This window comes from Salvelinus alpinus, chromosome 28 (assembly GCF_045679555.1).
Source record: "Salvelinus alpinus chromosome 28, SLU_Salpinus.1, whole genome shotgun sequence".
In the NCBI taxonomy this organism is placed as follows: Eukaryota; Metazoa; Chordata; class Actinopteri; order Salmoniformes; family Salmonidae; genus Salvelinus; species Salvelinus alpinus.
The window spans coordinates 31,769,427-31,791,683 of record NC_092113.1 but is presented as its reverse complement, the minus strand read 5'-3'; the positions used below and the strand labels follow the sequence as shown (position 1 = coordinate 31,791,683).

Here is a 22,257-nt window from a genome sequence, read left to right as displayed (position 1 = left end):
TAATATCTTTATAATGTCAGCCCAGTTATTATAACTTCTTTATAATGTCAGCCCAGTTATTATAATGTCTTTATAATGTCAGCCCAGTTATTATAATGTCTTTATAATGTCAGCCCAGTTATTATAACTTCTTTATAATGTCAGCCCAGTTATTATAATGTTTTTATAATGTCAGCCCAGTTATTATAACGTCTTTATAATGTCAGCCCAGTTATTATAATGTCTTTATAATGTCAGCCCAGTTATTATAACGTCTTTATCATGTCAGCCCAGTTATTATAATGTTTTTATCATGTCAGCCCAGTTATTATAACGTCTTTATAATGTCAGCCCAGTTATTATAATGTCTTTATAATGTCAGCCAAGTTATTATAACGTCTTTATCATGTCAGCCCGGTTATTATAACTTCTTTATCATGTCAGCCCAGTTATTATAATGTCTTTATAATGTCAGCCCAGTTATTATAACGTCTTTATCATGTCAGCCCAGTTATTATAACGTCTTTATAATGTCAGCCCAGTTATTATAATGTTTTTATGTCAGCCCGGTTATTATAATGTCTTTATAATGTCAGCCCAGTTATTATAACGTCTTTATCATGTCAGCCCAGTTATTATAACGTCTTTATAATGTCAGCCCAGTTATTATAATGTTTTAATGTCAGCCCAGTTATTATAATGTTTTTATGTCAGCCCAGTTATTATAATGTCTTTATAATGTCAGCCTAGTTATTATAACGTATTTATAATGTCAGCCCACTCATTATAACGTCTTTATAATGTCAGCCCAGTTATTATAACGTATTTATAACGTCGGCCCAGTTATTATAATGTCTTTATAATGTCAGCCCAGTTATTATAATGTCTTTATAATGTCAGCCCAGTTATTATAACTTCTTTATAATGTCAGCCCAGTTATTATAATGTCTTTATAATGTCAGCCCAGTTATTATAACGTCTTTATCATTTCAGCCTAGTAATTCTAATGTTTTTATAATGTCAGCCCAGTTATTATAACGTCTTTATAATGTCAGCCCAGTTATTATAATGTCTTTATAATGTCAGCCCAGTTATTATAACGTCTTTATCATGTCAGCCCAGTTATTATAACGTCTTTATAATGTCAGCCCAGTTATTATAATGTTTTTATGTCAGCCCGGTTATTATAATGTTTTTATGTCAGACCAGTTATTATAACTTCTTTATAATGTCAGACCAGTTATTATAATGTTTTAATGTCAGCCCAGTTATTATAATGTTTTTATGTCAGCCCAGTTATTATAACGTCTTTATAATGTCAGCCCAGTTATTATAATGTTTTTATGTCAGCCCAGTTATTATAATGTTTTTATGTCAGCCCGGTTATTATAATGTTTTTATGTCAACCCGGTTATTATAATGTTTTTATGTCAGCCCAGTTATTATAACGTCTTTATAATGTCAGCCCAGTTATTATAATGTTTTTATGTCAGCCCAGTTATTATAATGTTTTTATGTCAGCCCAGTTATTATAACGTCTTTATAATGTCAGCCCAGTTATTATAACTTCTTTATTATGTCAGCCCAGTTATTATAATGTTTTTATAATGTCAGCCCAGTTATTATAATGTCTTTATAATGTCAGCCCAGTTATTATAATGTCTTTATAATGTCAGCCCAGGTATTATAATGTTTTTATCATGTCAGCCCAGTTATTATAACGTCTTTATAATGTCAGCCCAGTTATTATAATGTCTTTATAATGTCAGCCAAGTTATTATAACGTCTTTATCATGTCAGCCCGGTTATTATAACTTCTTTAACATGTCAGCCCAGTTATTATAATGTCTTTATAATGTCAGCCCAGTTATTATAACGTCTTTATCATGTCAGCCCAGTTATTATAACGTCTTTATAATGTCAGCCCAGTTATTATAATGTTTTTATGTCAGCCCGGTTATTATAATGTCTTTATAATGTCAGCCCAGTTATTATAACGTATTTATAATGTCAGCCCTCTCATTATAACGTCTTTATAATGTCAGCCCAGTTATTATAATGTCTTTATAATTTCAGCCCTCTCATCATAACGTATTTATAATGTCAGCCCACTCATTATAACGTCTTTATAATGTCAGCCCAGTTATTATAATGTCTTTATAATGTCAGCCCAGTTATTATAATGTCTTTATAATGTCAGCCCAGTTATTATAACTTCTTTATAATGTCAGCCCACTCATTATAACGTCTTTATAATGTCAGCCCAGTTATTATAATGACTTTATAATGTCAGCCCAGTTATTATAACGTATTTATAATGTCAGCCCACTCATTATAACGTCTTTATAATATCAGCCCAGTTATTATAACGTATTTATAATGTCAGCCCAGTTATTATAATGTCTTTATAATGTCAGCCCAGTTATTATAACGTCTTTATAACGTCGGCCCAGTTATTATAATGTCTTTATAATGTCAGCCCAGTTATTATAATGTCTTTATAATGTCAGCCCAGTTATTATAACTTCTTTATAATGTCAGCCCAGTTATTATAACGTCTTTATCATGTCAGCCCAGTTATTATAATGTTTTTATAATGTCAGCCCAGTTATTATAACGTCTTTATAATGTCAGCCCAGTTATTATAATGTCTTTATATTGTCAGCCCAGATATTATAACGTCTTTATCATGTCAGCCCAGTTATTATAATGTTTTTATCATGTCAGCCCAGTTATTATAATGTCTTTATAATGTCAGCCCAGTTATTATAATGACTTTATAATGTCAGCCCAGTTATTATAACGTCTTTATCATGTCAGCACGGTTATTATAACTTCTTTATCATGTCAGCCCAGTTATTATAATGTCTTTATAATGTCAGCCCAGTTATTATAACGTCTTTATCATGTCAGCCCAGTTATTATAACGTCTTTATAATGTCAGCCCAGTTATTATAATGTTTTTATGTCAGCCCGGTTATTATAATGTTTTTATGTCAGCCCAGTTATTATAACATCTTTATAATGTCAGCCCAGTTATTATAATGTTTTAATGTCAGCCCAGTTATTATAACGTTTTTATGTCAGCCCAGTTATTATAACGTCTTTATAATGTCAGCCCAGTTATTATAATGTCTTTATGTCAGCCCAGTTATTATAATGTTTTTATGTCAGCCCGGTTGTTATAATGTTTTTATGTCAGCCCGGTTATTATAATGTTTTTATGTCAGCCCAGTTATTATAACGTCTTTATAATGTCAGCCCAGTTATTATAACTTCTTTATAATGTCAGCCCAGTTATTATAATGTTTTTATGTCAGCCCGGTTATTATAATGTTTTTATGTCAACCCAGTTATTATAACGTCTTTATAATGTCAGCCCAGTTATTATAATGTCTTTATGTCAGCCCGGTTATTATAATGTTTTTATGTCAGCCCAGTTATTATAACGTCTTTATAATGTCAGCCCAGTTATTATAACTTCTTTATAATGTCAGCCCGGTTATTATAACTTCTTTATAATGTCAGCCCAGTTATTATAATGTTTTTATAATGTCAGCCCAGTTATTATAACGTCTTTATCATGTCAGCCCAGTTATTATAATGTTTTTATCATGTCAGCCCAGTTATTATAATGTTTTTATAATGTCAGCCCAGTTATTATAATGTCTTTATAATGTCAGCCCAGTTATTATAACTTCTTTATAATGTCAGCCCAGTTATTATAATGTCTTTATAATGTCAGCCCAGTTATTATAACGTCTTTATCATGTCAGCCCAGTTATTATAATGTTTTTATAATGTCAGCCCAGTTATTATAACGTCTTTATAATGTCAGCCCAGTTATTATAACGTCTTTATAATGTCAGCCCAGTTATTATAACGTCTTTATAATGTCAGCCCAGTTATTATAATGTTTTTATAATGTCAGCCCAGTTATTATAACTTCTTTATAATGTCAGCCCAGTTATTATAACTTCTTTATAATGTCAGCCCAGTTAATATAACTTCTTTATAATGTCAGCCCAGTTATTATAACGTCTTTATCATGTCAGCCCAGTTATTATAATGTCTTTATAATGTCAGCCCAGTTATTATAACGTCTTTATAATGTCAGCCCAGTTATTATAATGTCTTTATAATGTCAGCCCAGTTATTATAACTTCTTTATCATGTCAGCCCAGTTATTATAACGTCTTTATAATGTCAGCCCAGTTATTATAACTTCTTTATAATGTCAGCCCAGTTATTATAATGTCTTTATAATGTCAGCCCAGTTATTATAACGTCTTTATCATGTCAGCCCAGTTATTATAATGTCTTTATAATGTCAGCCCAGTTATTATAATGTTTTTATAATGTCAGCCCAGTTATTATAACTTCTTTATAATGTCAGCCCAGTTATTATAACTTCTTGATAATGTCAGCCCAGTTATTATAATGTCTTTATAATGTCAGCCCAGTTATTATAACTTCTTTATCATGTCAGCCCAGTTATTATAACGTCTTTATCATGTCAGCCCAGTTATTATAATGTCTTTATAATGTCACCCCAGTTATTATAACGTCTTTATCATGTCAGCCCAGTTATTATAACTTCTTTATAATGTCAGCCCAGTTATTATAATGTCTTTATAATGTCAGCCCAGTTATTATAACGTCTTTATAATGTCAGCCCAGTTATTATAATGTCTTTATAATGTCAGCCCAGTTATTATAACTTCTTTATAATGTCAGCCCAGTTATTATAACGTCTTTATCATGTCAGCCCAGTTATTATAACGTCTTTATAATGTCAGCCCAGTTATTATAATGTTTTTATGTCAGCCCGGTTATTATAATGTTTTTATGTCAGCCCAGTTATTATAACATCTTTATAATGTCAGCCCAGTTATTATAATGTTTTAATGTCAGCCCAGTTATTATAACGTTTTTATGTCAGCCCAGTTATTATAACGTCTTTATAATGTCAGCCCAGTTATTATAATGTCTTTATGTCAGCCCAGTTATTATAATATTTTTATGTCAGCCCGGTTATTATAATGTTTTTATGTCAGCCTGGTTATTATAATGTTTTTATGTCAGCCCAGTTATTATAACGTCTTTATAATGTCAGCCCAGTCATTATAACTTCTTTATAATGTCAGCCCAGTTATTATAATGTTTTTATGTCAGCCCGGTTATTATAATGTTTTTATGTCAACCCAGTTATTATAACGTCTTTATAATGTCAGCCCAGTTATTATAATGTTTTTATGTCAGCCCGGTTATTATAATGTTTTTATGTCAGCCCAGTTATTATAACGTCTTTATAATGTCAGCCCAGTTATTATAACTTCTTTATAATGTCAGCCCGGTTATTATAACTTCTTTATCATGTCAGCCCAGTTATTATAATGTCTTTATAATGTCAGCCCAGTTATTATAACGTCTTTATAATGTCAGCCCAGTTATTATAACTTCTTTATAATGTCAGCCCAGTTATTATAACTTCTTTATAATGTCAGCCCAGTTATTATAATGTCTTTATAATGTCAGCCCAGTTATTATAACGTCTTTATCATGTCAGCCCAGTTATTATAATGTTTTTATAATGTCAGCCCAGTTATTATAACGTCTTTATAATGTCAGCCCAGTTATTATAACGTCTTTATAATGTCAGCCCAGTTATTATAACATCTTTATAATGTCAGCCCAGTTATTATAATGTTTTTATAATGTCAGCCCAGTTATTATAACTTCTTTATAATGTCAGCCCAGTTATTATAACTTCTTTATAATGTCAGCCCAGTTATTATAACTTCTTTATAATGTCAGCCCAGTTATTATAACGTCTTTATCATGTCAGCCCAGTTATTATAATGTCTTTATAATGTCAGCCCAGTTATTATAACGTCTTTATAATGTCAGCCCAGTTATTATAATGTCTTTATAATGTCAGCCCAGTTATTATAACGTCTTTATCATGTCAGCCCAGTTATTATAATGTCTTTATAATGTCAGCCCAGTTATTATAACTTCTTTATAATGTCAGCCCAGTTATTATAACGTCTTTATAATGTCAGCCCAGTTATTATAACTTCTTGATAATGTCAGCCCAGTTATTATAATGTCTTTATAATGTCAGCCCAGTTATTATAACTTCTTTATCATGTCAGCCCAGTTATTATAACGTCTTTATCATGTCAGCCCAGTTATTATAATGTCTTTATAATGTCAGCCCAGTTATTATAACGTCTTTATCATGTCAGCCCAGTTATTATAACTTCTTTATAATGTCAGCCCAGTTATTATAATGTCTTTATAATGTCAGCCCAGTTATTATAACGTCTTTATAATGTCAGCCCAGTTATTATAATGTCTTTATAATGTCAGTCCAGTTATTATAATGTCTTTATAATGTCAGCCCAGTTATTATAACTTCTTTATCATGTCAGCCCAGTTATTATAATGTCTTTATAATGTCAGCCCAGTTATTATAACGTCTTTATCATGTCAGCCCAGTTATTATAATGTTTTTATAATGTCAGCCCAGTTATTATAACGTCTTTATCATGTCAGCCCAGTTATTATAATGTTTTTATAATGTCAGCCCAGTTATTATAATGTCTTTATAATGTCAGCCCAGTTATTATAACTTCTTTATAATGGCAGCCCAGTTATTATAATGTCTTTATAATGTCAGCCCAGTTATTATAACGTCTTTATCATGTCAGCCCAGTTATTATAATGTTTTTATAATGTCAGCCCAGTTATTATAACGTCTTTATAATGTCAGCCCAGTTATTATAATGTTTTTATAATGTCAGCCCAGTTATTATAACTTCTTTATAATGTCAGCCCAGTTATTATAACGTTTTTATAGTGTCAGCCCAGTTATTTTAATGTTTTTATAATGTCAGCCCAGTTATTATAACTTCTTTATAATGTCAGCCCAGTTATTATAACTTCTTTATAATGTCAGCCCAGTTATTATAATGTCTTTATAATGTCAGCCCAGTTATTATAACTTCTTTATCATGTCAGCCCAGTTATTATAACGTCTTTATCATGTCAGCCCAGTTATTATAATGTCTTTATAATGTCAGCCCAGTTATTATAACGTCTTTATCATGTCAGCCCAGTTATTATAACTTCTTTATAATGTCAGCCCAGTTATTATAATGTCTTTATAATGTCAGCCCAGTTATTATAACGTCTTTATAATGTCAGCCCAGTTATTATAATGTGTTTATAATGTCAGCCCAGTTATTATAACGTCTTTATCATGTCAGCCCAGTTATTATAATGTCTTTATAATGTCAGCCCAGTTATTATAATGTTTTTATAATGTCAGCCCAGTTATTATAACTTCTTTATAATGTCAGCCCAGTTATTATAACTTCTTGATAATGTCAGCCCAGTTATTATAATGTCTTTATAATGTCAGCCCAGTTATTATAACTTCTTTATCATGTCAGCCCAGTTATTATAACGTCTTTATCATGTCAGCCCAGTTATTATAATGTCTTTATAATGTCACCCCAGTTATTATAACGTCTTTATCATGTCAGCCCAGTTATTATAACTTCTTTATAATGTCAGCCCAGTTATTATAATGTCTTTATAATGTCAGCCCAGTTATTATAACGTCTTTATAATGTCAGCCCAGTTATTATAATGTCTTTATAATGTCAGCCCAGTTATTATAACTTCTTTATAATGTCAGCCCAGTTATTATAACGTCTTTATCATGTCAGCCCAGTTATTATAACGTCTTTATAATGTCAGCCCAGTTATTATAATGTTTTTATGTCAGCCCGGTTATTATAATGTTTTTATGTCAGCCCAGTTATTATAACATCTTTATAATGTCAGCCCAGTTATTATAATGTTTTAATGTCAGCCCAGTTATTATAACGTTTTTATGTCAGCCCAGTTATTATAACGTCTTTATAATGTCAGCCCAGTTATTATAATGTCTTTATGTCAGCCCAGTTATTATAATGTTTTTATGTCAGCCCGGTTATTATAATGTTTTTATGTCAGCCTGGTTATTATAATGTTTTTATGTCAGCCCAGTTATTATAACGTCTTTATAATGTCAGCCCAGTTATTATAACTTCTTTATAATGTCAGCCCAGTTATTATAATGTTTTTATGTCAGCCCGGTTATTATAATGTTTTTATGTCAACCCAGTTATTATAACGTCTTTATAATGTCAGCCCAGTTATTATAATGTTTTTATGTCAGCCCGGTTATTATAATGTTTTTATGTCAGCCCAGTTATTATAACGTCTTTATAATGTCAGCCCAGTTATTATAACTTCTTTATAATGTCAGCCCGGTTATTATAACTTCTTTATCATGTCAGCCCAGTTATTATAATGTCTTTATAATGTCAGCCCAGTTATTATAACGTCTTTATAATGTCAGCCCAGTTATTATAACTTCTTTATCATGTCAGCCCAGTTATTATAATGTTTTTATAATGTCAGCCCAGTTATTATAACGTCTTTATCATGTCAGCCCAGTTATTATAATGTTTTTATAATGTCAGCCCAGTTATTATAATGTCTTTAAAATGTCAGCCCAGTTATTATAACTTCTTTATAATGTCAGCCCAGTTATTATAATGTCTTTATAATGTCAGCCCAGTTATTATAACGTCTTTATCATGTCAGCCCAGTTATTATAATGTTTTTATAATGTCAGCCCAGTTATTATAACGTCTTTATAATGTCAGCCCAGTTATTATAACGTCTTTATAATGTCAGCCCAGTTATTATAACGTCTTTATAATGTCAGCCCAGTTATTATAATGTTTTTATAATGTCAGCCCAGTTATTATAACTTCTTTATAATGTCAGCCCAGTTATTATAACTTCTTTATAATGTCAGCCCAGTTATTATAATGTCTTTATAATGTCAGCCCAGTTATTATAACGTCTTTATCATGTCAGCCCAGTTATTATAATGTTTTTATAATGTCAGCCCAGTTATTATAACGTCTTTATAATGTCAGCCCAGTTATTATAACGTCTTTATAATGTCAGCCCAGTTATTATAACATCTTTATAATGTCAGCCCAGTTATTATAATGTTTTTATAATGTCAGCCCAGTTATTATAACTTCTTTATAATGTCAGCCCAGTTATTATAACTTCTTTATAATGTCAGCCCAGTTATTATAACTTCTTTATAATGTCAGCCCAGTTATTATAACGTCTTTATCATGTCAGCCCAGTTATTATAATGTCTTTATAATGTCAGCCCAGTTATTATAACGTCTTTATAATGTCAGCCCAGTTATTATAATGTCTTTATAATGTCAGCCCAGTTATTATAACGTCTTTATCATGTCAGCCCAGTTATTATAATGTCTTTATAATGTCAGCCCAGTTATTATAACTTCTTTATAATGTCAGCCCAGTTATTATAACGTCTTTATAATGTCAGCCCAGTTATTATAACTTCTTGATAATGTCAGCCCAGTTATTATAATGTCTTTATAATGTCAGCCCAGTTATTATAACTTCTTTATCATGTCAGCCCAGTTATTATAACGTCTTTATCATGTCAGCCCAGTTATTATAATGTCTTTATAATGTCAGCCCAGTTATTATAACGTCTTTATCATGTCAGCCCAGTTATTATAACTTCTTTATAATGTCAGCCCAGTTATTATAATGTCTTTATAATGTCAGCCCAGTTATTATAACGTCTTTATAATGTCAGCCCAGTTATTATAATGTCTTTATAATGTCAGCCCAGTTATTATAATGTCTTTATAATGTCAGCCCAGTTATTATAACTTCTTTATCATGTCAGCCCAGTTATTATAATGTCTTTATAATGTCAGCCCAGTTATTATAACGTCTTTATCATGTCAGCCCAGTTATTATAATGTTTTTATAATGTCAGCCCAGTTATTATAACGTCTTTATCATGTCAGCCCAGTTATTATAATGTTTTTATAATGTCAGCCCAGTTATTATAATGTCTTTATAATGTCAGCCCAGTTATTATAACTTCTTTATAATGGCAGCCCAGTTATTATAATGTCTTTATAATGTCAGCCCAGTTATTATAACGTCTTTATCATGTCAGCCCAGTTATTATAATGTTTTTATAATGTCAGCCCAGTTATTATAACGTCTTTATAATGTCAGCCCAGTTATTATAATGTTTTTATAATGTCAGCCCAGTTATTATAACTTCTTTATAATGTCAGCCCAGTTATTATAACGTTTTTATAGTGTCAGCCCAGTTATTTTAATGTTTTTATAATGTCAGCCCAGTTATTATAACTTCTTTATAATGTCAGCCCAGTTATTATAACTTCTTTATAATGTCAGCCCAGTTATTATAATGTCTTTATAATGTCAGCCCAGTTATTATAACTTCTTTATCATGTCAGCCCAGTTATTATAACGTCTTTATCATGTCAGCCCAGTTATTATAATGTCTTTATAATGTCAGCCCAGTTATTATAACGTCTTTATCATGTCAGCCCAGTTATTATAACTTCTTTATAATGTCAGCCCAGTTATTATAATGTCTTTATAATGTCAGCCCAGTTATTATAACGTCTTTATAATGTCAGCCCAGTTATTATAATGTCTTTATAATGTCAGCCCAGTTATTATAATGTCTTTATAATGTCAGCCCAGTTATTATAACTTCTTTATCATGTCAGCCCAGTTATTATAATGTCTTTATAATGTCAGCCCAGTTATTATAACGTCTTTATCATGTCAGCCCAGTTATTATAATGTTTTTATAATGTCAGCCCAGTTATTATAACGTCTTTATCATGTCAGCCCAGTTATTATAATGTTTTTATAATGTCAGCCCAGTTATTATAACTTCTTTATAATGGCAGCCCAGTTATTATAATGTCTTTATAATGTCAGCCCAGTTATTATAACGTCTTTATCATGTCAGCCCAGTTATTATAATGTTTTTATAATGTCAGCCCAGTTATTATAACGTCTTTATAATGTCAGCCCAGTTATTATAATGTTTTTATAATGTCAGCCCAGTTATTATAACTTCTTTATAATGTCAGCCCAGTTATTATAACGTTTTTATAGTGTCAGCCCAGTTATTTTAATGTTTTTATAATGTCAGCCCAGTTATTATAACTTCTTTATAATGTCAGCCCAGTTATTATAACTTCTTTATAATGTCAGCCCAGTTATTATAATGTCTTTATAATGTCAGCCCAGTTATTATAACTTCTTTATCATGTCAGCCCAGTTATTATAACGTCTTTATCATGTCAGCCCAGTTATTATAATGTCTTTATAATGTCAGCCCAGTTATTATAACGTCTTTATCATGTCAGCCCAGTTATTATAACTTCTTTATAATGTCAGCCCAGTTATTATAATGTCTTTATAATGTCAGCCCAGTTATTATAACGTCTTTATAATGTCAGCCCAGTTATTATAATGTCTTTATAATGTCAGCCCAGTTATTATAATGTCTTTATAATGTCAGCCCAGTTATTATAACTTCTTTATCATGTCAGCCCAGTTATTATAATGTCTTTATAATGTCAGCCCAGTTATTATAACGTCTTTATCATGTCAGCCCAGTTATTATAATGTTTTTATAATGTCAGCCCAGTTATTATAACGTCTTTATCATGTCAGCCCAGTTATTATAATGTTTTTATAATGTCAGCCCAGTTATTATAACTTCTTTATAATGGCAGCCCAGTTATTATAATGTCTTTATAATGTCAGCCCAGTTATTATAACGTCTTTATCATGTCAGCCCAGTTATTATAATGTTTTTATAATGTCAGCCCAGTTATTATAACGTCTTTATAATGTCAGCCCAGTTATTATAATGTTTTTATAATGTCAGCCCAGTTATTATAACTTCTTTATAATGTCAGCCCAGTTATTATAACGTTTTTATAGTGTCAGCCCAGTTATTTTAATGTTTTTATAATGTCAGCCCAGTTATTATAACTTCTTTATAATGTCAGCCCAGTTATTATAACTTCTTTATAATGTCAGCCCAGTTATTATAATGTCTTTATAATGTCAGCCCAGTTATTATAACTTCTTTATAATGTCAGCCCAGTTATTATAACTTCTTTATAATTTCAGCTCAGTTAATATAATGTCTTTATAATGTCAGCCCAGTTATTATAACGTCTTTATCATGTCAGCCCAGTTATTATAATGTTTTTATAATGTCAGCCCAGTTATTATAACGTCTTTATAATGTCAGCCCAGTTATTATAATGTCTTTATAATGTCAGCCCAGTTATTATAACGTCTTTATAATGTCAGCCCAGTTATTATAATGTTTTTATAATGTCAGCCCAGTTATTATAACTTCTTTATAATGTCAGCCCAGTTATTATAACGTTTTTATAATGTCAGCCCAGTTATTATAATGTTTTTATAATGTCAGCCCAGTTATTATAACTTCTTTATAATGTCAGCCCAGTTATTATAACTTCTTTATAATGTCAGCCCAGTTATTATAATGTCTTTATAATGTCAGCCCAGTTATTATAACTTCTTTATAATGTCAGCCCAGTTATTATAACGTCTTTATCATTTCAGCTCAGTTAATATAATGTTCATGACTGACGAGCAAGTAGCTCCTCTCCCCCACTCAAATTGGTATGTGGTTAGTCAATGAAAGTATCTTATAATAACACGTTTTTAACAAGCGAGACAGCGGGGAAATCAATGTTAAAAGTACAATACAGCTGTTTTTATCTCAATATCAAAATATTTCTGGGTAACAATGAAGTACCTTACTGTGATTTTTTCCATTAAAATTGTCAAAAATGTAGCTAGGACTGTCTGGGACAGTTGGGGCTGCTGAGGAGAGGATGGCACATAATAGTGGCTGGAATGGAGCAAATTGAATGGCATCAAACACATAGAAGCCATGCGTTTGATGTAATTGATACCATTCCACATGTACTGAAATTTCAGGTGGTCTTTTCAAACAGCTCTTACACTAAAAGGACATTATCATAATTTTCACAATTTCACAGTATTATACCAACCTCCTAGTGTGGACATATATACATCACACAGGAAAATCACATTTTTGACTGCACTGGGCATTTAAAAACTGGAAAATATTGTTTTGTCTAATTGTAGTCCCCCTGTCAAGAAACATGGTTCCTGGTTACTATGGGGGGAATAAACATGGGTTAAATGAGCCACTGTGTTCCATTTGTGATTGGAAATAAAGAAAAGGATTTGGGATCTAATTATTTCTGCAGTGAGTGTAGTTTCTAATAGCACTATTAAATATCATGTTCATGAGTCATCAGGGACTATTCTCAATTGGATTTGGTCAACTCCTACCGTCCTCTCTCGTCTCCTTTTGAAAAATGTCAAAGGTAATCGAGGAGAGGTGTTGAGGAGAGGGAAAGTGGACAAAAATGTGCTTGTATGAAATTAGACCTTCTCCACGCCTTATCCAAGACGAAAAGCTGCTGCCTCTGCAAAAGCTAGTGGGGATCCGAATAAACAAATAAACACTCACACATCGTCAGGCAAATTACGTTTACAGGGGTGGATCCCAAAATAAATGTGTAAAGTAATAAAAACAAATTAAGTTTGTTGTGCAAGTTGTGGGTCCAGTGTGGCTTAGTTGGTAGAGCATGCCATTTGAAATGCCTGGGTTGTGGGTTTGATTCCCACGGGGGACCAGTACAAATGAACATTTATGCTCTGGATAAGAGTGTCTGCTATATGACTAAAATGTAAAAATGCAAGACAACCAACCAACTTAATTGGTGAGGGTAGTGTCTAATATTCCACTATTGTAATGATTTTAAATCCATGATGGGGAGTGTGCAAAGTGGGAGAAGCCTCGGGATGCAGCCTGACTTCCTTCCCATCTCACCAGATGGGAAGTTTGCTGTAGATGCTGCTAGCAATTAATAGGAAACTGCATTCAGAGGAATGACTAGGCTACTCTTTTAAGGCCCAATCCAGCCATTTGATGTCAATATCAAATCATTTCTGGGTAGCAATGAACTACCTTCCTGTAATAGATTTCCATTAAAATGAGCAAAAAATTTTAGCAACTCAAAAATATTTCTCAAGCTAAAAATTTGCTAGGACTGAGTGGTCTGAGTGTGGAGGGTGAAACTGAAAACTAGCTGTTATTGGCTAGGTTTGAACTCTTTTTGTTATTGGTCCTGTAAACCTGCTGATTACAAGGTCCTGTGTATATTGTATTTTCAACAATCATGAAACAACACTGATCAATTTGTTCACACTTTTACAGTGTTAGTTTTATCAGCTGTTGTACAATGTAATATAAAACAGGAAAAACAGGGAAAACAGAATTTTGGCTGCACTGGGCCTTTAACTTCAGCCCTTTTAGATGTGTGTAAATAGGCACATACATAACTGTTTAAATGTTTCTACAATGCTCAACATTCTCCCTATTCCTCAAGAGTCAGTCTGTTGAAAGGGCAATGTTTGCCGTAGGTGCTGCAGTAGGGCCTGTATTGATTGAGTTCACTGAGAGTCTGCCTCTGCATCCCAAATGGAAACCTATTCCCTACATAGTGCAGTACTTTTGATCAGAGTCCTATGTGTCCTAGTCAAAAGTTGTGCACTATAAAGGGAATAGACCGCCAATTTGAGACACGTTCTATGTGAACAGTAGGGTTTGAATGGCTCACCTCCCATTCACCTGCCTGCACTTCAAATCTCTGTGCACCCCTGCCAATGTTGCTGGGTCCTAATACGCTCGTTCTGGCCAACAAGCCACGATCAAGATGGGTGCATGCATTGATCTACTAATGATTCCTAGATATTAATAATTTTAGCACTAATGATTCCTAGACATGAATCATTTAGCAATAATGATTCCTAGACATGAATCATTTGAGAACTAATGATTCCTAGACATGAATCATTTTAGCACTAATGATTCCTAGACATGAATCATTTAGCAATAATGATTCCTAGACATTCATAATTTTAGCACGAATGATTCCTAGACACCAATCATTTTACTTCTAATGATTCCTAGACATGCATAATTTTAGCACTAATGATTCCTAGACACCAATCATTTTAGCATTAATGATTCCTTCACAGGCATAATTTTAGCACTAATGATTCCTAGACATTAATCATTTAAGCATTGATGAGGAGTAACGAACCAACCTCGGCATTTAGCTACAGTACTGACGTTTTCAGCACTTACTTTAAGAAGGAAGTTAGCCAACATTTGCTAAGGTGGAAATCGTGGAAGAGGAGAAAGATACTCTATTTAATAATGAATAGGTCATTCATAGTTGCTTTCCGACAGTTTCAAAGTCTACATTAAGTGGGAGGATTGTGATGTTGAATTAAGGTCCCACAACCTGTGTGGACCCACCCATCGTCCTCTTCCTGAGTGTGCCAGACAGACATACACCAAACCAGTAGCTTCGGAGAGACATTGAGGGCTATCCATAATCCAATATTGTTTGTTTTTTCAAAATATTTTAAATTCCGAAATAACTTATGGTATGTTATGCCACGTCAGAACATTGACTTGAATAGGAATATCTGTTCTAGTAATTCTGTTTCTACCCCTCTGTCTCCTGCAGGGAGAGCTGCTGAGCCCGTGTCGCTGTAAGGGCTCTGTGCGCTGCACCCACCAGCCCTGCCTCATCCGCTGGATCAGCGAGAGAGGCTCCTGGAGCTGTGAGCTGTGCTACTTCAAGTACCATGTTCTGGCCATCAGCACCAAGAACCCACTGCAGGTACCTCTCCTCAGCCTGTCCAACCCCTCATTCTCTGGGACTTACGCTCTGGCCAGAATCAGACCCTAGCTCCTAGGTACTTCATGCAGTACAATACGGTAGTAGCTACACCTTGCCAACTGCATGATATTCGCCATATTGCTCACACCTATCCTTTCAGATCTACACAAGTGTCTAGGGGGTAGGGGCTAGGGGTCTGTCTCATCCACTCCAGTCGTATTTTCATTGTGCACAAGATCTACTCTCATCTCAAATGAATGAATATTTTTATAGTAGCCACAGATCTTATCTCACAGTTTTCTGCTAATGCATCGATTTAAACGATGCACAATATCGCAATCAGGAGTATGCAGTGCTCTGCTCAGGTGCACCAGTCTAGGCATTACAGTTAATCACTTTGCTAGAACAAATCTTGGGCACTCACAATGATGAAGGTGTGAGGACTGGACTTCACCATATGGTCCCATTCTTACTGTCCCTGTCTTGGCCCTCGTGGCTGTTCTGTTCAGTGGCAGGCCATCTCCCTGACGGTGATTGAGAAGGTCCAGATCGCTGCCATCATCCTGGGCTCCCTGTTCCTCATCGCCAGCATCTCCTGGCTCATCTGGTCGTCCCTCAGCCCCTCGGCCAAGTGGCAGCGTCAGGACCTGCTCTTCCAGATCTGCTACGGCATGTACGGCTTCATGGACATCGTGTGCATCGGTGAGGGGGATGAATCATGTGAAACTGGACCGTTGGCACAGTCACACAAATTCTCATACACAGGCCCATGAACACACACACATGCACGCAGGCAGGCAGTTAGGCATGCACAAACATGCACGCAGGCAGGCAGGCAGGCATGCAGGCAGGCAGGCATGCACACACATGTACGCAGGCAGGCAGGCATGCATGCACACGCACAGACACGCACACACACGTAAATCTTTGTAGATAGATTTGTTTTGTGTGAAATGGTGCATTGCCAACCTGAAAACAGATGGTACTAGCTTTGTATCTGCACTGTGTGGTTATGCCAAATGCCAGTTATATATACAGTGGGGAGAACAAGTATTTGATACACTGCCGATTTTGCAGGTTTTCCTACTTACAAAGCATGTAGAGGTCTGTAATTTTTATCATAGGTACACTTCAACTGTGAGAGACGGAATCTAAAACAAAAATCCAGAAAATCACATTGTATGATTTTTAAGTAATTAATTAGCATTTTATTGCAAGACATAAGTATTTGATACATCAGAAAAGCAGAACTTAATATTTGGTACTGAATCCTTTGTTTGCAATTACAGAGATCATACGTTTCCTGTAGTTCTTGACCAGGTTTGCACACACTGCAGCAGGGATTTTGGCCCACTCCTCCATACAGACCTTCTCCAGATCCTTCAGGTTTCGGGGCTGTCGCTGGGCAATACGGACTTTCAGCTCCCTCCAAAGATTTTCTATTGGGTTCAGGTCTGGAGACTGGCTAGGCCACTCCAGGACCTTGAGATACTTCTTACGGAGCCACTCCTTAGTTGCCCTGGCTGTGTGTTTCGGGTCGTTGTCATGCTGGAAGACCCAGCCACGACCCATCATCAATGCTCTTACTGAGGGAAGGAGGTTGTTGGCTAAGATCTCGCAATACATGGCCCCATCCATCCTCCCCTCAATACGGTGCAGTCGTCCTGTCCCCTTTGCAGAAAAGCATCCCCAAAGAATGATGTTTCCACCTCCATGCTTCACGGTTGGGATGGTGTTCTTGGGGTTGTACTCATCCTTCTTCTTCCTCCAAACACGGCGAGTGGAGTTTAGACCAAAAAGCTCTATTTTTGAATCATCAGACCACATGACCTTCTCCCATTCCTCCTCTGGATCATCCAGATGGTCATTGGCAAACTTCAGACGGGCCTGGACATGCGCCTGCTTGAGCAGGGGGACTTGTGTGCGCTGCAGGATTTTAATCCATGACGGCGTAGTGTGTTACTAATGGTTTTCTTTGAGACTGTGGTCCCAGCTCTCTTCAGGTCATTGACCAGGTCCTGCCGTGTAGTTCTGGGCTGATCCCTCACCTTCCTCATGATCATTGATGCCCCACGAGGTGAGATCTTGCATGGAGCCCCAGACCGAGGGTGATTGACCATCATCTTGAACTTCTTCTATTTTCTTCTATTTTCTAATAATTGCGCCAACAGTTGTTGCCTTCTCACCAAGCTGCTTGCCTATTGTCCTGTAGCCCATCCCAGCCTTGTGCAGGTCTACAATTTTATCCTTGATGTCCTTACACAGCTCTCTGGTCTTGGCCATTGTGGAGAGGTTGGAGTCTGTTTGATTGAGTGTGTGGACAGGTGTCTTTTATACAGGTAACGAGTTCAAACAGGTGCAGTTAATACAGGTAATGAGTGGAGAACAGGAGGGCTTCTTAAAGAAAAACTAACAGGTCTGTGAGAGCCGGAATTCTTACTGGTTGGTAGGTGATCAAATACTTATGTCATGCAATAAAATGCTAATTAATTACTTAAAAATCATACAATGTGATTTTCGGGATTTTTGTTTTAGATTCCGTCTCTCACAGTTGAAGTGTACCTATGATAAAAATTACAGACCTCTACATGCTTTGTAAGTAGGAAAACCTGCAAAATCGGCAGTGTATCAAATACTTGTTCTCCCCACTGTACTAGTGCTATAGTATTTGGCTGATTCTTACATATTAGTTTCTGGGAGTATTTCATGCAAAAGCCTTTAAAATCATTGGATATCTTGCCTTTGCCCATATCTGTAAAAAAAAAACTCTCTCTCTTCCCAGGCCTTATAATCCACGAGGGCTCATCAGTGTACCGAATATTCAAGCGCTGGCAGGCTGTCAATCAGCAGTGGAAAGTATTGAACTATATAAAAGCCAATGACTTGGGGGACCCGCTGAGTAGCAGTAAGGGTGGGGGCCGGGGCTCACGAAGTAACTCCCATGGCCTGGGTAGTGGCGGCAGTGGGAGACGGAACCGGAGGTTCAGGACTATTCTGGACCACCACTGTGGCTACACAATCCTGCACATCCTCAGCCAGCTACGGCCCCACAACCCACGCTTTGGCTCCACGGCCAACCGGGAGGTGGTGATGAGGGTGACAACGGTATGAGACTGAACGTGGAAGGGCTGGAAGAAAAGACTAAAGCTGGGTATCGTGTTTTCTTTTTTAATCTGGCCAGTTCTTTCAAGTGATTCTGTCAACACCATTGAGAAACTGGATTTCGATACCCAGCCCAGGGAAGGACATGTACAGACAAGACCATGTCTGGCACTGCAGTCAAGCTACTGTGATATTGTAACGACCATTGCCCTGCTAGGCTCATCATGATTCCTCCCAAGTGGATTTATCCTACTGGAGCAGTGGTTCGCCCTGAAACTACAACACACAGAACATGCTGAACTATGAGGATCTTTCCAGGAGTTTGTTTAGAGATGCACATTTGTAATAATTGAAGAACTGATATTATGAACTACGTTAAACATGCAAGGCTTTATAACAACGTAATCCAAGGTGAGAACAGATATTTTTCGGGACGATTTCAGGATGCACAAAGATTATTTTATCTTTAATGTATTTTCTCCTGCGTTTTTTGGTATGATTTCTATTTTACTAATTTCTATTTTTTTTGTGGCAGTATGATTTAAAGAGATACCTGAAACTCCTTATGCCACGCCAAACATTATCAAACAACTCTGAATAATAATTATTTTACGAGTTTTGCAGTTCTGAAATATTGCTGTAGCCAATGATGATTAGGCTACAGACCAGAGAACAACAAATACAACATATCTAAGACATCATATGAAAACAGCAGTTATTACTGCAAACAATAAATACAGGGATCAATGGATAGACTACAAAATGAAGATAATGAATTTATTAACATTAAAATGACTCCTAGTCCTATCTTCTCTGCAATAAAGATATCTGTACATTTCACGGTGAATTTTGCATGGATATATCATTTTTTTATGCAGCATCATCATCACATAACATTTAAGCACTTCTACAAATTTGCTCATTCAGAATGGTGCTTTTCAGAAAAGCTTTTTATTCATCTGGTTTCATTGCACCAAACTGTTTTTTGAATCTGTCAAATAGCAGTGTGTTATTTCAGCTAAAACAAAGATGACTGACTCGCTGCTGTGTGCTGATGATTCAGATTTGGATTAAAGATGGAGATCTATGTAATCTCTTGCTATTCACTATCTCACTCCTGTGTCATTGTTTTTCTTTATATCTACTTATACAGTTAGAAATGAGTGGCTCATTCTTATTATTATTAAAACTGCCTTCTTGCAAGTTGTATCTTGCTTCATGGTGTAAATACATTTACATACACACTACCGTTCAAAAGTTTGGGGTCACTTAAAGCAATTTGTTTTGTCCATTAAAATAACATGAAATGGATCAGAAATACAGTGTAGACATTGTTAATGTTGTAAATGACTATTGTAGCTGGACAACTTCCGGTGAAACTGGAGGGCGCGCAATTCAAATAAATAATCATAAATATTATGGATTTTAAACATTTATGTACATATAAGTGTCTTATATCGGCTGAAAGCTTAAATTCTTGTTAATCTAACAGCACTGTCCGATTTACAGTAGCTATTACAGCGATTGTTTGAGGACGGCGCCTCACATCAAAATATTTTTCCACGGGCGCAGGTTTCATACATTCACAAATAACGATTAAATATTCACTTACTTTCTGAAAATCTTCCTCTGATTTGTCATCCAAAGGGTCCCAGCTATAACATGTAGTGTCATTTTGTTAGATAAAATCCTTCTTTATATCCCAAAAAGTCAGTTTAGTTGGCGCCATTGATTTGAGTAATCCACTCGTTCAACAGCAGAGAAAGGAATCCGAAAATCTATTTCAACAAGTCAAAATACGTTTCTATTTACTCTTCAGATACCCTAAAATGTAATCAAACTATAATATTTATTTTGGAAAGAAGTATGTTCAATAGGAAACTGATTTTAGCAGGTGAGTAATTTATTTATGGCGCGCGCAAACACAAATGTACAAGACTGTGTCCTAATACTAAAACTGATATTTCTTGTTCGTTTTTGAAGTTACAAGCCTGAAACCTTGAACATAGACTGCTGACACCCTGTGGAAGCAATAGGAATTGCATCCAGGGAGCGAATTTTCAATATGACCTTACTCTTGCATTTCTAAGAGGATAGTCGCTCCAAAAGACATTTCTGGTTGGTTTTTCTTTGGATTTTCTCCTACCATATCTATTGTGTTATATTATCCTACATTATTTTAACATTTCTACAAACTTCAAAGTGTTTTCTTTCCAAAGGTACCAATTACATGTATATCCTGGCTTCAGGGCTGTCACGCCCTGACCATAAAGAGCCTTTTTATTCTCTATTTTGGTTAGGTCGGGGTGTGACTAGGGGTGGTGTTCCTATCTAGGGGTTTTTATTTCTATGTTGGCCTGGTATGGTTCCCAATCAAAGGCAGCTGTTTATCATTGTCTCTGATTGGGGATCATATTTAGGCAGCCATTTCCCCACTGTGTTTTGTGGGATCTTGTTTTGAGTTAGTGCATGTAGCACCGCTTATGTTACGGGTTCGTTGTTTGTTTCTTTTAGTTTTTTTGTAAGTTTCACATAAATAAAGATGTGGAACTCAGAGCACGCTGTGCCTTGATCCGTCTCTACACACAACCGTGACAAGGGCCTGAGCTACAGGCAGTTTACTTTGGGCACGTCATTCAGACAGGGAGTGGAGAAAAAAGGGGCCTAGCCCTAAGAAGTTAAAATAACATGAAATGGATCAGAAATACAGTGTAGACATTGTTAATGTTGTAAATGACTATTGTAGTTGGAAATGGCAGATTTTTTATGGAATATCTACATAGGCGTACAGAGGCCCATTATCAGCAACCATCACTCCTGTGTTCCAATGGAACGTTGTGTTAGCTAATCCAAGTTTATCATTTTAAAAGGCTAATTGATCATTAGAAAACGCTTTTGCAATTATGTTAGCACAGCTGAAAACTGTTGTTCTGGTTAAAGAAGCAATATAACTGGCCTTCTTTAGACTAGTTGAGTATCTGGAGCGTCAGCATTTGTGGGTTCGATTACAGGTTCAAAATGGCCAGAAACAGAGATCTTTCTTCTGAAACTTGTCAGTCTATTCTTGTTCTGAGAAATTAAGGCTATTCCATGCGAGAAATTGCCAAGAATCTGAAGATCTCGTACAACGCTGTGTACTACTCCTTTCACAGAACAGCGCAAACTGGCTCTAACCAGAATAAAAAGAGGGGTGGGAGGCCCCGGTGTACAACTGAGCAAGAGGACAAGTACATTAGACTGTCTAGTTTGAGAAACAGATGCCTCACAAGTCCTCATCTGGCAGCTTCATTAAATAGTACTCGCAAAACACCAGTCTCAACGTCAACAGTGAAGAGGCGACTCCGGGATGCTGGCCTTCTAGGCAGAGTTCCTCTGTCCAGTGTCTGTGTTCTTTTGCCCATTTTAATCTTTTCTTTTTATTGGCCAGTCTGAGATA

At 35.2% G+C, this 22,257-nt stretch overlaps 1 protein-coding gene across 1 annotated transcript in view; it reads left to right on the top strand.

Moving 5' to 3' along the window:
- Positions 1-19,935, top strand: part of LOC139557694 (E3 ubiquitin-protein ligase MARCHF9-like) — a 123,347-nt gene extending 103,412 nt beyond the window's left edge. The window contains exons 2-4 of the mRNA XM_071372790.1: positions 15,564-15,719; positions 16,229-16,421; positions 18,502-19,935. Of these exons, the coding sequence (XP_071228891.1) occupies positions 15,564-15,719; positions 16,229-16,421; positions 18,502-18,830 (678 nt within the window). The 3' untranslated portion in view covers positions 18,831-19,935. The remainder of the gene's footprint in view (positions 1-15,563; positions 15,720-16,228; positions 16,422-18,501) is intronic.
- The last annotated feature ends 2,322 nt before the right edge of the window (positions 19,936-22,257 follow it).